The sequence below is a fragment of the Thermobia domestica genome, chromosome 3 (assembly GCF_964235325.1).
Source record: "Thermobia domestica chromosome 3, izTheDome1.hap1.1, whole genome shotgun sequence".
Taxonomy (NCBI): domain Eukaryota; kingdom Metazoa; phylum Arthropoda; class Insecta; order Zygentoma; family Lepismatidae; genus Thermobia; species Thermobia domestica.
The window spans coordinates 282,772,665-282,787,852 of NC_137456.1; the positions used below are offsets into that span (position 1 = coordinate 282,772,665).

General features: G+C 36.2%; 1 protein-coding gene across 3 annotated transcripts in view; it reads right to left on the reverse strand.

Annotated features, from left to right (window-relative positions):
* Positions 1-14,763, reverse strand: part of LOC145681096 (protein kinase C-binding protein NELL1-like) — a 434,908-nt gene extending 420,145 nt beyond the window's left edge. For all 3 annotated transcript variants that reach the window (XM_081752492.1, XM_081752491.1, XM_081752493.1), the window contains exon 1: positions 14,229-14,763. In XM_081752492.1, the coding sequence (XP_081608618.1) occupies positions 14,229-14,274 (46 nt within the window). In that variant the 5' untranslated portion in view covers positions 14,275-14,763. The remainder of the gene's footprint in view (positions 1-14,228) is intronic.
* Between the last annotated feature and the right edge of the window lie 425 nt (positions 14,764-15,188).

Here is a 15,188-nt window from a genome sequence, read left to right on the forward strand (position 1 = left end):
GAAGTCACCTGATTAAAAGAGTGACACACTAAAGAATACTTCCATGCTGTGTGCAAGTTTGATTATGCCGTAATTCCGCCATGTAAACACTTTGATTAGATTCTGCCTATGTTTTCGGCATGTCAACAGAAACGGCTCTTTATTCAATTGACCATGCCCTTGAATAGCTTTCTTGTCATTGGACTGGGAGTTCCTTTTTTCTCTCTCTTGCGGTTACTTCTGTTATAAAATAAATGGCATAGTCGATTGAAGAACTATGTACCTGAAATTCATATTTTCAGTTTACTCCTAATTGAATTCAATCTTCAGAATTTAAATACAGGGTATCCACTAATAAAATATACATTTTCAGGTTGCTAGCAAAATAAAGCTACGATATCGACTAAAACATCTGCACTCTTTTTAACATAATCATATTCCACATGATCAGCAGAGATAGGTACCCTCATTAATTATCGAGGTACCCTTATTGATTATTGATGGGTACCTCATTTCGAGGAAAGAAAGAAATATATATATATATATATATATATATATATATATATATATATATATATATATATATATATTTTTTTTTTTTTTTTTTTTTGAGAGTGTGAGTGAAGATGAAGGAGTGACTGAACTCGAGAACATCTATCATATTTGAGTGCAAGTGCAAGTAAGTGTGAGTATAAGTGACGATATTGATAATATTTGATGGTAATGACGGATGAGTATGAGTATACGAGAGTTAAGTGAATGTGAGGGTAAGTGGCGGTTGGGAAAAATGACTGTCTCTAAAGCACAATATGTCTCCGCATCCGCACCATTCATTCGTTGCTCGTACACTGAGAAAAATCCGTTATCCGCACAGCGGTATATTGTATACACATACGGAATCCTTATGTTTACTACGGAAACCTGTACGAAGCATACGATATCCACATGCTACTTACATACTGCTCTTTTCCAGCTTAGATATTACATCATACCGCTGCTGGACGTCTAACATCTAAGTCTTTCGTATATTGCACACGTATACATATGTTTCATACGTCAGCTACATGTTACATACGTCCATTTGTATGTAAGATCCTGACCGCCTATATACAGTTCGGAAAGTACGTATATAAAAAAATACGTTTTCAGTTATACGTTTGCTGTGGGATGTTACATAGGATTGTGCGTTAAGTCCAAAAACTACATGATTTACGCATGTTACCTACGTTTTACATATGCCACATATATTTTTTTTCTCTCAGCATATGATGCCCAAATCACAGTCATATTCTTCGCGTATCCATGCACGGTGCGGAACACCAAGTATTGCACGATGGAAAGTTGCATTAATGGTTTACTGAAAGATCATCTATATCGGTCAAGGTTACAAGGTCAGTAGATTATGTTTTGCAGAATTTAGTTCGTTTCCAATGTAATTCTCTTCCCCCAAGCCTACTTTAATTTAGTATCTTCTATAAATCTAACCGAAGCGAGCATAAATGAGCTTGTATCATTCGACTCAATTGACATTTATGTGGGTATCCGTGGATCTGTCTGTTCCACGATAACTTCCATACAATTTATCTGATTTTAATAAATTTGGCTTCTACCTTCTTCCAACTAATGCTATTGTTTGGAGTTGAAAACAGACAAAAACAAAAGGACAAAAGGGGTAAAAGTCAACCCACATACTGCTAGTTTGAACAAATTACCAATGAAATAAAAGAAAGTTTTCACCATAACTTTAGTAAAATCAAATCCGATTTTGACGCAGTGTGCCTCGTTTCGTTTCGTGCGCAACCCTAAACTGCATATTGAGCCGAAGTGGTTCTGTGGTACAGCATTCATCCCTAGTGCGTGAGGTCCCTGGTTCGATCCCAGTCCGCGCCAACTAGCCTTTGTGGTAGACAAACTCCGTGTACCTTGGATTTCTTGAAGTTCTTGTGTTTCCATCCACTTTCTTCATTCCATCATTACATTCGTTCTCATCGTCACCTTCTCCTTTAGCTTAAACGGTATTTCATTTCATTTCCTAAACAGCATAATTTTGAGGTAACTGCTGCATCGCCAGACTAATTTTAGGAAATTAACCTGGTCAATTGGAGAGTTTACTTAAGTTTGTGAGGAAGAATGAGTGAAAGTCAGGTAAGGGGAATAGTAAAAGTTAAGAAAATGGTTGTATTTTTTGGTTGGTTTTGATGTTATAAGCGGTACTGTATGTGGAGGCGGATGGACTATTTCGCGGAGAGGTACACTTGTTTTACTATACGGATCCATAGATTGTAAAAGGGGCAAGAAAAATTTGGGCAAGTCTTTAATTTGCCCATTTCATATCGAGAACAGAACCCAACTAGCAACTGCGGGGCTTCTAACACGTTCCTACTACTACTACTACTACTACTACTACTACTACTTATATTATGGATCTGTATAGTAAAACTACACGCCTAATAACGTGATCTAACGTAACGTAATGTAATCCAACCAAATATAACCGAATGCAGTACATTTTGGTACTTTTTTCGATTTTCAAATTGGTCCGGGGATACAGCAGTAATGCCTAATTTTGACATGCTTAATAACATACCTGTAAATCAATAAATATGAAATTTTAAGCCGAAAATACACAATGCATTACATATTGAATATCTATGTGTGATTAAAAGGTTTTGGTAACTTAATGATAAAACGTTCATCTCTGGTATGAAGGGTTTCTGGTTCGATTTCAACCCATGTAGCAGTGTGACGGACAACATTATGTTCATGAATTTTCCCGGGGCTTCCATGTTTCATCCCACCATCTTCAGTCTGCTGTTATTAAAATCATTGCCGTCACGTGCATTTATCATCCGCTCCTCACAGAAGTTCATTCACATGTTCTGTGCGAGTATTGCCAAACCGGTGGGAGTTTCAGTGCTGAAAAGGAACATTACACTCAAATTAAGCACTTCCTATTCGCGTCTCTTTTAACCTAAAGGACATAATCGCAAGACGTTAACTCAAAGATCACTTCATTACTTTCTTCAGGTTTCATTATTACTAGCTGAACCTACGCTCTCTATACAGCGCATCATTCACATAAGAGCATGAATATCCTTGTCATTCCTCACAACATCTGTACATGTCCATTTATAGACACAAGAGAAGGGCGTCTTGATAAAAATCGGCAAGGGGTACCACAAAGGGGAGATTTTTTTCGATTATTGTTTCAATATCTTGCACCATCTGCAAGATTTGAGCCTACTCCCGGTTGGAGTTTCTAATTCATTTATGGTCAGTGTTTTCTTTATTCTTGTATGCAGTATTTAATAAGCAAATACACATTACACACACAATTAATTATACGTGTAATGTTATTGATGTATGGTGTTCATTGGGTAAAACATTTCAAATAATAAAGATTCATCTTAGACTGGAGAAATAGCCTTCGTTTTTCATTTGGCCATGCAACAAACGCCGGATACATATATTAACCTCATATACAAATGTGTGGTGTTGGAATGTAGAATTCATAGGATATCATGCTTTACTTTTTAAAATTTCAATGCTTCCAGTGTACCCCTAAAAATGTAACCCCTAAAGAAATAACGGCCATTTTTAAATATTCAATTAGAACTGAAAAATCTACACAAAATTTACAATTGGTCAGTGAAAACGGCATCTTTCTAGAGCATGTGGATTCCGAGATATCATTTGTCAAAAATTGTCCGCATATAAACGTCGGACATATAAACGTCCACAAATATACATATATACTTTTCTAGCATTTTAGTGGGGCCGCGGTGGCTCAGTGGTAGAGCGTTCACCTCTGGTGCTAGGGGTCTCGGGTTCAAACCCTGCTCCCGCCAAGTGAACTTTGTGGTGGACAAACACCGTGTGCGTGGGTTTTCTCGGGGTTCTCCCGTTTCCTCCCACTTTCTTCATTCCACCATTTCATTCATTACTCATCATCACCATCTCCTTTAGCCTAACCGGCATAACCGTGGGACGTAAAACTCAAAAATTTCATTTCATTTTTTCAAGCATTTTAGTATATAGATTCTTTGCTTTTCAAATATCTACAATCTTTTGATGCATTTTTTGGATCATTCCTACAATTCTTGGCCAAGATTGCAATCTTTTGATCTAATTTTCTTGGACCATTCCTAAAATTCTTGTTTTTAAACATACGACTTATAGATATTATTTTAACATTGAGTATTATGAAGAGTTCAAGGGAATGCGAAAAAATTCGTTATCGAGGTCCAACTGTAATTGTTTAATATGAAATATTACATCCATAAGCGTATCAAGGTATGTATGCACTCGCGACTGCAATTGTGTATCGGTCATGTTCCTATTACCCCTCCCCCTTTAGAAAAAATATTGCGAGGCATCCCTGTTTGCAGGATATTTAACACAATACTAAATGTGGTCCAAGAAAGATGATATAAAATGCGATATCAATATTTACTTCACATAGCATTAAGTATGCAAAGCTGCAAACATGCAACTGCATGTTCTAAAGAGGTAAGTGTATAATATGCTGGAACCACAAAAGAAAGATAAAATCCTTGTAACTATATTCTGTACATATATTCGCTATAATCTTCTTATAGTACTGATTTTATAAACGGAAGTATTTTGAGTATATTTTCTTCAAAAATTATATCATAATCGTTCCACGCGAGATAAAATATCAACTTTTTTTTTTGATGACTAAAGATTTCATGCTGCACTTATAATAAAAAAAAAAATACAATGGTGATCGAAGATACATTTTGAAGTGGCTCTGTTGTTCAGGACTCTCATAAAGATAGGAATCTCATACAATGAGGTGACACAGATTGAGGGTTTCATGAAAGAAACTCTCAGCAAGGGAAAAATAATCTGCTCTAACACGAATTTAAGGCGCAAAAATTTAGGGAATATACACTTTATGTAAAATGTAGACTACAGTTTTTGCTTAATAATATAGATTGTACTACTGCCACTTTATATTTTTAGTCCAGCAATTTATAGAAATAAGACAATCTTATTTTTGTGTGTGTGAAAACGGAAAGTGAATATTTAAGGATGTCGAATAGTACATCCACAATTTTTGTTTTACTACTCATTCACTTACATGAGAAAGTATTATAAGTTTTAGTACATATTTTAAAAGAATTCGTTTTACCAAAACTCTTTTGTATATTTTGCACGTTCGCTCAGTGGAAGAGCGTTTACCTCTGGTGTATGGGGTTCCTGGTTCGATACCCACCCAAGTAAGTTTGTGGTGGACAACATCGTGTTCGTGGATTTGCTCAGGCTATTCCCGTTTCGTTCCACAACATCTTAAAAACCTTGGGGGGATGTATGGAAAATTGACCTATTAACCTTCTCCTCCTACTACATGGTAGTGAAACAGATATTTTCTCCGAAATCCGGTGTTGCCAAGAAATTCTAGCTAGCTGACAATTCTCGACCAGAGGAGTGCGTATTCCTCTCTGTCACTTGAGAAAGGTTTTGGCGAAAAAGAAAAAAATGGGCGCAGAAACTCCGAATGGTTTGTGTTGTTTTGTAATTTGATACTTTGAGTGGAAAAATGTTCCTTCCTCCTTTGGAGAGGAACAAAACCCGAACTGGACGGCAACTCTCGGCGAAAATAGGGGGTGAGCAAAAGCTTATCTTCTCCGTCACATGAATAAGGAATGGAATGTCTTAAATGTTTTGGCGAAGAAAAAAGTAGTCTGGAAATTCCGAGTGCTTGATGTTGCTTTGTTATTTGACACTTTCAACCTGCTTTCAACAGAATATTTCTTCTTCCATTGAGAAGGAATATATATGTAGGCAAGTTGGTCAGTGTTTGTTTATTTCCCCCTCCTCTATATAGAAAGAAAGAACCCACATGTGTAAGCCATTAATCACAGTGTAATGGGGACCAAAGCTATGGTAACGTCGTTGAACATAAGTTAAGTTGCAATGTCATAGTAAGAGGATATGATTGTTCGGACAGTTCCGATTACCACCCACTAAGGTTTTTAAGATTCTGCCAGTTCTATATTTTGCCATCATCATTCACTTGCCTTAATCATCCGTCTCCTTTAGCCTAACAGGAATAATCCTGGGATGTTGAAGTGAAAGATTTCATTCTAATTTGTATACTAAACTTGTCACGTCCGTCCGCCTATCCTGGAGACAAAGAATGTCAAAAAAATACCTGAGGGATAACAATCAATTTTGGCTACGATGTAGCAGGTCAAAAATACGGAATCGAGTTCCTTTTTGGAGGTGATCCATTTACCGGAAGTGGTAGAAATATACCATTTCCGGTGTTGACGTTGATGAATACAGAGAAAAAAGGGTAATATATATACAGCGAGAAGCGGTATTCTGCAATCAACTGAGCGTCCCAGCAATACATTTTATCTCCTTCCTCAACTCTCTACTAGACCGGAACTAGAATCTAACACAACTTCCGGTTTTAATATAGTAAAAGCGATAAAAGAGAGTAAGAATGGTTTTCTAAAGATAATTTAGCGTTCTAAGAATAGGTATCATGTTCTCTATTAACTGTCTATCCAAACCGGAAGCGACATAAATCAAGCACTTCTGGTTTTAACGTTCATCGCTATAGAGGAAAAACGGTCATAAATCAATTAAATGTCCCAAGAACGTATTCCACCTCTACTCTACCCTCTCTACTGAAATCGGAAGTAGTAGAAATCTACTACCAGTTACTACCAGTTCCGGTTTCAATGATAATTGAAAAATATCACGCAATACATACCAACTTCTTTGCACTTGTTTTAAGTAATATAATATTTAATTATAATAAAACTCCCTTTTGAAAGTAAGGAATATTTAAATACACATGAAGAAAAAAGAAGTAAAATCACACCATTAAAAAACGGCAGGAAAGGATGCAGGTAGAATGAATTAAGAGCTTCCATTTGAACAATAAATTCTTTTCATTATCTATCTCAGACTGTAACGTTTTATTATTATTATTATTATTATTATTATTATTATTATTATTATTATTATTATTATTATTATTATTATTATTATTATTATTATTATTATTATTTGGAAAGATGACACAATATTTGAATGTAAAAGAGATATAGGCCTATGTAAATCCAGATGTACCGATGGAAGTTTCATGGCTTGTAGTAACGCCGTAATTTATTACACAGTTGAACCTCAATAACTCGAATTTTTTCACATTCCCGTGAACTTTCCACTATACTTAATGTTAAAACAACCTCTGTAAGTCGAAATTTTAAAAATTAGAACCTAGATAAGTCGACTTTTAAGGGTTTCATAATCATATTTAAAAACCTCGTTAACTCGAACTTTCGTATCTGCAAACTTCTAATGAGTCGAAGTTTATTTTCTATAAGTCGAATTTTCCTTGATGTGACCTCAATAACTCGAAGCTATAGTTCTATGCTTTTACGTAATTCTCTTTGTTGCTAGTCCTATCATTGTTCGTAATTGTACTATAATTGTACTTTGGTCATGTCTAGGATTTTATTTTTACAAGTAATCTTATTTAACTTAAGAAACTTTCACACCTTCGACATATAGAGGTTGAATGAATAAAACTTCGAGTTATATACTCATTTTTCATTAGGAACGTGGAACTTGGATATCTCGAATTTTCGTTGTGGGCAACGTGATAACTCGAACTTTGATTACTCGAAAAACTCAACAAGTCGAACTTTTATCTATTCCCTTCAACTTAGAGTTATCGGTGTTCCATTAGATCAACTAGCAGAACTGACCATTCCTTACACGAGAAGATTAGTGTTCATGCAAAGTCCTTGAAAGTAAAAGTGAATAAATATAAACAATCGATTCTCGGCCCCGCTCACATTCCTGTTCTTCATATTTCACATAAGATTAACGCAAAAGAATTCAAAGATCTGCAACTTGGACAACAGAAAGAATTGTTGGGTTGCCTATACTATGGTTCCCCGTAAATAATTTCTGCATAAAATTTGACCTTCAATCTCCTTCGAGTTGAATATCCAAAAAAAAAAAAGGGCTTCGAACGCGATTAGATCTGATAAAGATCGATCTGTGTACAAAATTTGGTAGCTCTAGGCTACTCCTTTTTATGTGAAAATCGAATGACAGACATACATTCACGTTCTTTTATACAGCGTGTTTCAAAACAACACCGACAACCTTTGGGAGGTGATTTCTGACACCAAGATAAGATAAAAAGTATAGACCAACTTGGGTGCACAAATGCTTCCTTTCGGAGATATAGGCTGCCGAAAACATGAAAAAAATTAACTTTGAAGGTCCATAGCTCCAAAAGTATGAGACCTACCGTAGTCAGGTCAAGACTTCACTTAGGAACTAATATGTGCCCTATCCAAAAATAAATGTTTCTGAAACCTAAGGTACTCACGCTACAATTTTTATACAGGGAGTTTGGCTACGGACATTTAATTGGAAGTACTTACCAACTACCTCTATAAAAACTGTTGCAGAAGTACCGCAGGATTCTGAAACTTGGATATGTGGATAGGGCATATACTAGTTCCTAAGTGAAGCCCTGACCTGACTGGGGTGGGTCCCATAGTTTTGGAGCAATGGGCTTTTAAAGTTTATTTTTTCATGTTTTCGGCAGCTTATAACTCCGAAAGGAAGCATTTGTGCACCCAGGTTGGTCTATACTTTTTGTCTTATCTTGGTGTGAAGAATCACCTCCCAAACGTTGTCGGTATTATTTTGAAACATCCTGTTAATATACTATAGCGTCAATTACTCGCTTCGCTGGGTTAAAATAAGAAAAATTAGTAATATATTCCGTTAGTCAGTCACTCTTTACTATTACTGAAGCGCCCTCTGATATCGGTCACTTTTGATCATTTTTATATATCTCCCGCTCCTCCTGCCCTAAGTTGCACCGTCAACAGGAAATTACAAAAAAAACATCGCATGTCCTAACTTATGTTGAAAATTCGATCGAGATCGGTAGAGTGGTTCAAGAGTTCTTAAGTCACAAACATAGTCGCTTTCATTTTTATTTAGTCTAATAGTAGGTTCTGTCAACTCATAACCTTGATGTTGCATAAGGACATAAACACACACACACACACACACAAAAAAAAAAACTTAAATTCAAACTGTCAATGCATGGAAGCTCTCCGGTTTGTGCCTATCGACTCGCCAGTAGTTACCCTCTACATTTGATCCAGTGGCTACCCTGTGCATTTTTGGTACGCTGGTTCGCTTCCTGATGGAAGGGCACTGCACCCATTATAATGGTTTGAATTCCTCTTTAAATTGAAGCTCCACGTCTCATATAGCCTCAATACTGAAAAGGCACACCAAAGTTTCGACAAACAACAACAATAGCAACCCAACTTCAAAGAAAAGAACGGATATATAAAAAGAATAAATACATAATTTATCTTTCATATAGTAAAAATGTTTTGTATGGGAACCTATACATTTACTATCGTACTTTTTATTTATACCTGTGTCTGGACATTACGCAGAGAAAAAAGTATGTGGCGTGAGTAAAAACATAAGTTACATGCGTAAATCTTGAAGTTTTTGGACTCAATGTAAGACTACACGTAACATTCCGCAGTAAACATATTACTGAAAACGCGTGTTTTATAATACTTTCAGTATAAGTTCCATCTGAGTACTTCGCACATACAACAAAGAAATGTATGTAGGCGGTCAGATATCATACACAGATGGACGTATATAACATATAGCTGACGTAACATACGTATACGACTCTAATATACGGAAGGTTGTTAGATGTCAGACATCCTGCAGCACCATAATGTAACATCTAAGCGGGGAATAAAAGTAGTACGTATGTAGCATATCAATAGCGTATACTCAGTACAGATTTTCGTAGTAAACTGATGGATTCCGTATATTTATACAATATACCGCTTCCCGAATAACGGATTTCTCTCAGTGTACCGGAATCTATGGCATTAAGTCCGTCATGTACGCAGGATGACATCTCTCGGCGACCACACTATCCAGATAAGGGGGAAGGAAGGAAGCTGCCTGAGACCTGTGTTAGGTACCATACCGGTATTTGCCTGGTGTGAACGAGGAAAACTCAGGATAAACCTCATTCAGGACAGCCTGAGAAAACTGTTACACCTTTTCGACCGAGCAACCCCACCGAGAATCGAACCCCGGACCGCTCGATATAGTCATACAAGTCAGGACGAAAGAGCATCTTTATAGATTTTCACTCTTCAGACGATATATGATCAAAAGATTCTAATGTACGTCTAATTTGCATGCATACATGTCCATTGGTCTTTTAAAACTAGAAGTGATTATATTCGATTTTTTGAAGTTGTCGCTGTTACCCGAAACGTTGCGTAATGCTCAATTTTTTAAACAATTCAATAAAGAAAGAAAGTCTGTTCTTATTTAAGAACCAAGCAAGCAATTTATGAATAACAATGACATATTCTTAGTTCTTTACATATTTGAATTACTTCTTTAAAAATTCAAGTCTTCGAGTGCAAAAGTCTTTTACACATATTTAATTCTTAGAAGGTCGGTATCTTATGGGTTGACCTTCTTAGCAAGTTGAAATTAAATGTTTCGTTTACTATACCGTAATATTCATGTAGCATAGGCATAACTTAAGGGGGATATTACCCCTAAATTTTCAGAATGTAATAGTTAACTAAAATGATGAACACAGCCTGGACTTCCACTAGATGGCTGTGTCATACCCAGTACACTTATTACGCACGGTACTGAGTAAGTAGGTAGAAAACTGGATATTTAACTAGAGATAATCAGTGGACGTCGATTACCATCTAGCTTATATAATATGGATACCCTATAGACGTTTTATGCGTTCATGTTTGGATGTCCAATGAACGTTTGGACATTCTTCTCATCCCAATTATTAGGATTAAGCGTGAGGGCATTGTGAGGCTAACTTGGCCAGTACACATACATACATGAATCATGGATTTGTGTCTTAAGTTTTAACAAACAGATCTAGAATTCAAAACTCATCCTCTGATACTATCTGCTTGCGAACACTTATTAACCCTAAAGTTCTTCTGTAATATTTGTATTAATCTGTGATCGGTATTGAAAAAGACCTTATGTGGGGGTGACCTTGTTTGAATACTCTTCTCTATGGACACGTTATGTTTATGATCTGTATCCTAAAGAAGATGATGATAACTGAAAATGAATGATGATCAAATTTTAAACCATAAACCGACAAGTAACAAGAACACCTGTTTCCATTTTCTCACCTACGACCTAGACGACACACTCTACCACTGAGCAAATGTTGGCTCATCAATTTTTCTTTACATGTATAGAACTGTCCTAAAATCAGCAGGCTCACGCAATTATGCTTAGACTAGTGGCACGGGATGTGATTCCCAGTGAAAGTGCATATGAATCACATATCACGTTATAAAGTTTATTTTTAGTTAGTCGTACTTTTACATGGTTTTATTTACTTATATTACTAGACGCATGCATTTACGCACCTCTCCACTTCATTTTCTATATATGATACTTTAAAGTGGTTATATTGATAGGAAATGTTTTCCTAGAAATATAATCCGCGATGATTACTAATGTAATTCAAGTTAAGTTTCTCATATTATCTGTTCAAACTATTATTATCAATGGTCTTTATAAGTGTTTCTCAAACTGTGGTCCTCGAGGTTTGCCCTTGTGGTCCCTTTAGATTGAATATTAGTCCCCAAAAAACTAGGGAAAGTAAAATTTCGTGTGAATTTCATATCACACCGAGGATCTCAAAATTTGGAAGTTACATAAGTAAGTGTCTTCCACTTTCCCTCCCAGAACTGACATTTTATGAAGTTTATTAGCTTATCTAGTCTATAATTTATTCCCGATAGCCTTCATTTATAGCAACCAATATAAGATCAAAGGAATTTGAAATAACGCTACTTTAAAAATATGTTTCTGCTATTAGCAAAATATGCTAAGAAGGTTTAAAAAAATATTAAATTTGCTTTCGAAGGGGACAAGATTATATTATAGTCCTAGAATATTCAGGCTAATAAAGTGTCCCTTAGTTGATCTCAAGAGATGCTCCCAGGTCGGGCTTAGACGCAGGTTACTCCCGTGAGATTTATTGGAAGGGCATAACTTTTCACTGATAATGGCACAATTGAACTTTAATTATACCATTATGTTTTCATGAACGCTATATTGAACAAAATGTGGTCTACAAAGCAAGTTATCTTGGTTTTGTGACAGCCAATCCCGTCTCCTCTACAACTTTTTTTTTTCTTTTAGAAAAAATGATAAATTGCAGGGATTATGCCTACGCACTTGGGAGGGGGAAGGGACAGACATCTCTGGCAGTCTATAAGTATTTATGAAAGTTTGACACTTAACATTATGTATAAAACAAATTTGTATTTTGAGCCCCTTAAATAGCTGGATCACCATTCGCTACTCTAATAAATAAGATATTTCTATATTTAAACTACTGATTTTCGATTCAAGTTTTGAGAAAGTAGTTGGATGCTAAGTAAATTAATCAGACTACACTGACTCCCTGAGATAGTGAGGAAGGAAGTGGAATCCAACAAAATAAAGAAGCAGTTTGTCCTCGACTTCTTAAAAAAAAAAAAGTGCTGAAAGTACAACCAGGAGCTCATGAGGTTTGTACGTCATTCACATGCCTTCATGCATGAAATATATTCCCTTTAAGTGTCATATTTCACCTGCTTTATTTAGCCAAGTAGAAACCCCTGCCTTTGAAGTAGAAACCTTGGTCCAAGTGAAGAAACAACGTGAAAACTATTTTTGCCATAAACACAGATATAATAACCAAAAAACACGGAAATCGAGCTGCTTTACCTGAATTCGCGAAGAAGTATCGAGGAACCAGTTCCAAGAAGCTTAGGTAATGCAAATATGAAGTAGTAATCTTATTCTGAATAACTGAATGACCAGTGTAAATATATATGTAAGTCTATTTTATTTTATTTTTGGATCAAAAGATCCAATATATTTCAGGCGAAAATTTTATTGTAGGCCTTATATCTCGAGAACTACATATAGTGTAGCCACACCAAAACTAACGGTTTACTCAGTATGATGTACAAATTCCGTACAAAAAATGGAAACTCGATTTAGGGACCGTTCAAAAATGTTGTGGCCCCTGATTCAAAAAATTCAATATATTTCATTCAGTCTAATATTTTCTTGTACACCTCATATCTGGAGAACTACATATAGTGTAGACAAACCCTAACTATCACTTAACTCAGTATGATGTGCTTATTCCGTAAAAAATACGAAAACTCAATTTAGAGGATGTTCCAAACTTTTGTGGCCCCTGATCGAAAAACTAATTATTGACCAAGTTTTCAATCTTTTGATGCATTTTTTGTTATTATCTTTAACCTAAGCACCTACTTTAACTTAGTCATGGGAAAAGTGTTGTTAACCAAAAATATTATTTCATTAGTTAACAACACTTTTCGTGAAGTAAAATTAAGATTCGACCTGCATTTTAGGGTCTATCTTAATGACACTTAATACTTCACTGTAATAGTTTCTGGCAAATACTTGGTAACTAATTATATAGTTGCACCTACATTTTCGAAAGTTAAACCTTTAAAATCACACTAAATCTGCCTACACCAATCGCAATTAGTGAAATTTTGTAAGTTACGACAAACGAAGATACCTTACTCTCGTATGCAGTAATGATTTTAGGGGATGCCCCGTGGAGGATTTTCCCCAAGGACCTACCAAATTTTTCCAGGATATATCTTCAATCGTTCGCAATGTGGGTTACTAGTATTTGGCCTCCCTTGTATTAAATGTCCCTTCGGGGGAGGGGAATGTGCAAGCATCACTGATCGTGTTTCATACTGATTATTAGAGATCACACACACACACACAAAAGGTATTGTAATATAGAGTTAAAGTCTTATCGACTTCAAAGATAGATAAATATGTTTATTTTCTTAGTTATTTAAAACAAGATTACATTGATTTCAGTTTTCAAATTTGATTTCATCTTACGTTCCGACTTTCTCCAATTTTGTTTTCAACTGGCTATGCTATATTACTAGGATATCTACAGCACTGGATAAATTAATTAACATTAAAGATTAGTTGATATTGTACGATATTAAACTTTAAACTTGATTAAAACCATCTACTTTTAGGTATTTACTATACACGCGCTAACGAGGTGTTTGACGCACATGTGACCTGTCAGTTCTATCTGTGGACATGAAAAAGTGAATTCAACTTACCTGTGGCAAGGCTGTAGGCAAACAGTACACCCCAAACAGTCAACATGGTGGGTGTGGTTAGGGGGGGTCACCTTTGACCTCACCAGCCGGCCTTTCTGTCAGGCATTGTATCTCCGGTGGGGGGCCTTCCACTGCCCGCCTAAACCCGCATCATGCCTCTCGTTGCACCTCCTGTGTTTGTGTGAGAGAGACGAAGTGTCAAAGTGTAGGTGTCTGTAACAGATCTCTTATGTTCTTCTTTTTGATACTAAAAAATGATATATATGTGCGGATATTAAATATCGAAAAAAGTATGTTTTACTCAGTTGTCAAAAAACAATGAATTGTTTCTTTTTCTTTTAAAATATAGCACGCGCGGTATTATATATATGTGTATATGTTGTAAATAGCACTGCACTAAAAAAATGATTTTTTAAAAAAGAACTTGCACTTTTTTCTGTACCCTTTGCACTGAATTCTCCGCCTCGTGGATAGAAGCCCGATCACTGCGCTATGACTGCCGTCGATCCGACCGACTCGATTGCACAGTCCACACTCCGACCGATTCGCCGAACAACCCCAGCCGCTGCTGCTACTGCACCGAGACATCGACAGGGGAGACATCTACAGGCGTCAGGTGCTCCAACCAAATCAATGCCGGCCGGGAGGAGAAAAGAGGGTTCGCGAGAGCATTGTGAAGTCGAACGCTAGTACTGTAGTAGGACTACCCAAAGCAAAGGGGTTCGGTCGGGCAGGGGAAAAGAGAGGATAAAAGAGGTCCAAGCAATGGACTATTTGATTGTCAATTGTTTCAGAATAAAAGAAGAAGATAAATTTACTGGAAAGAGAGAGACACATGGGAACGTGTCACATGGGAATAACAGAAGAGGATTCCTAATTTTACCGCTTCTGTCAGTTTTTCTGGATCAACGTTTGCATTATCAAAGCTCTTCCATTGAGTTTATTTTCTCTCTCTATCTC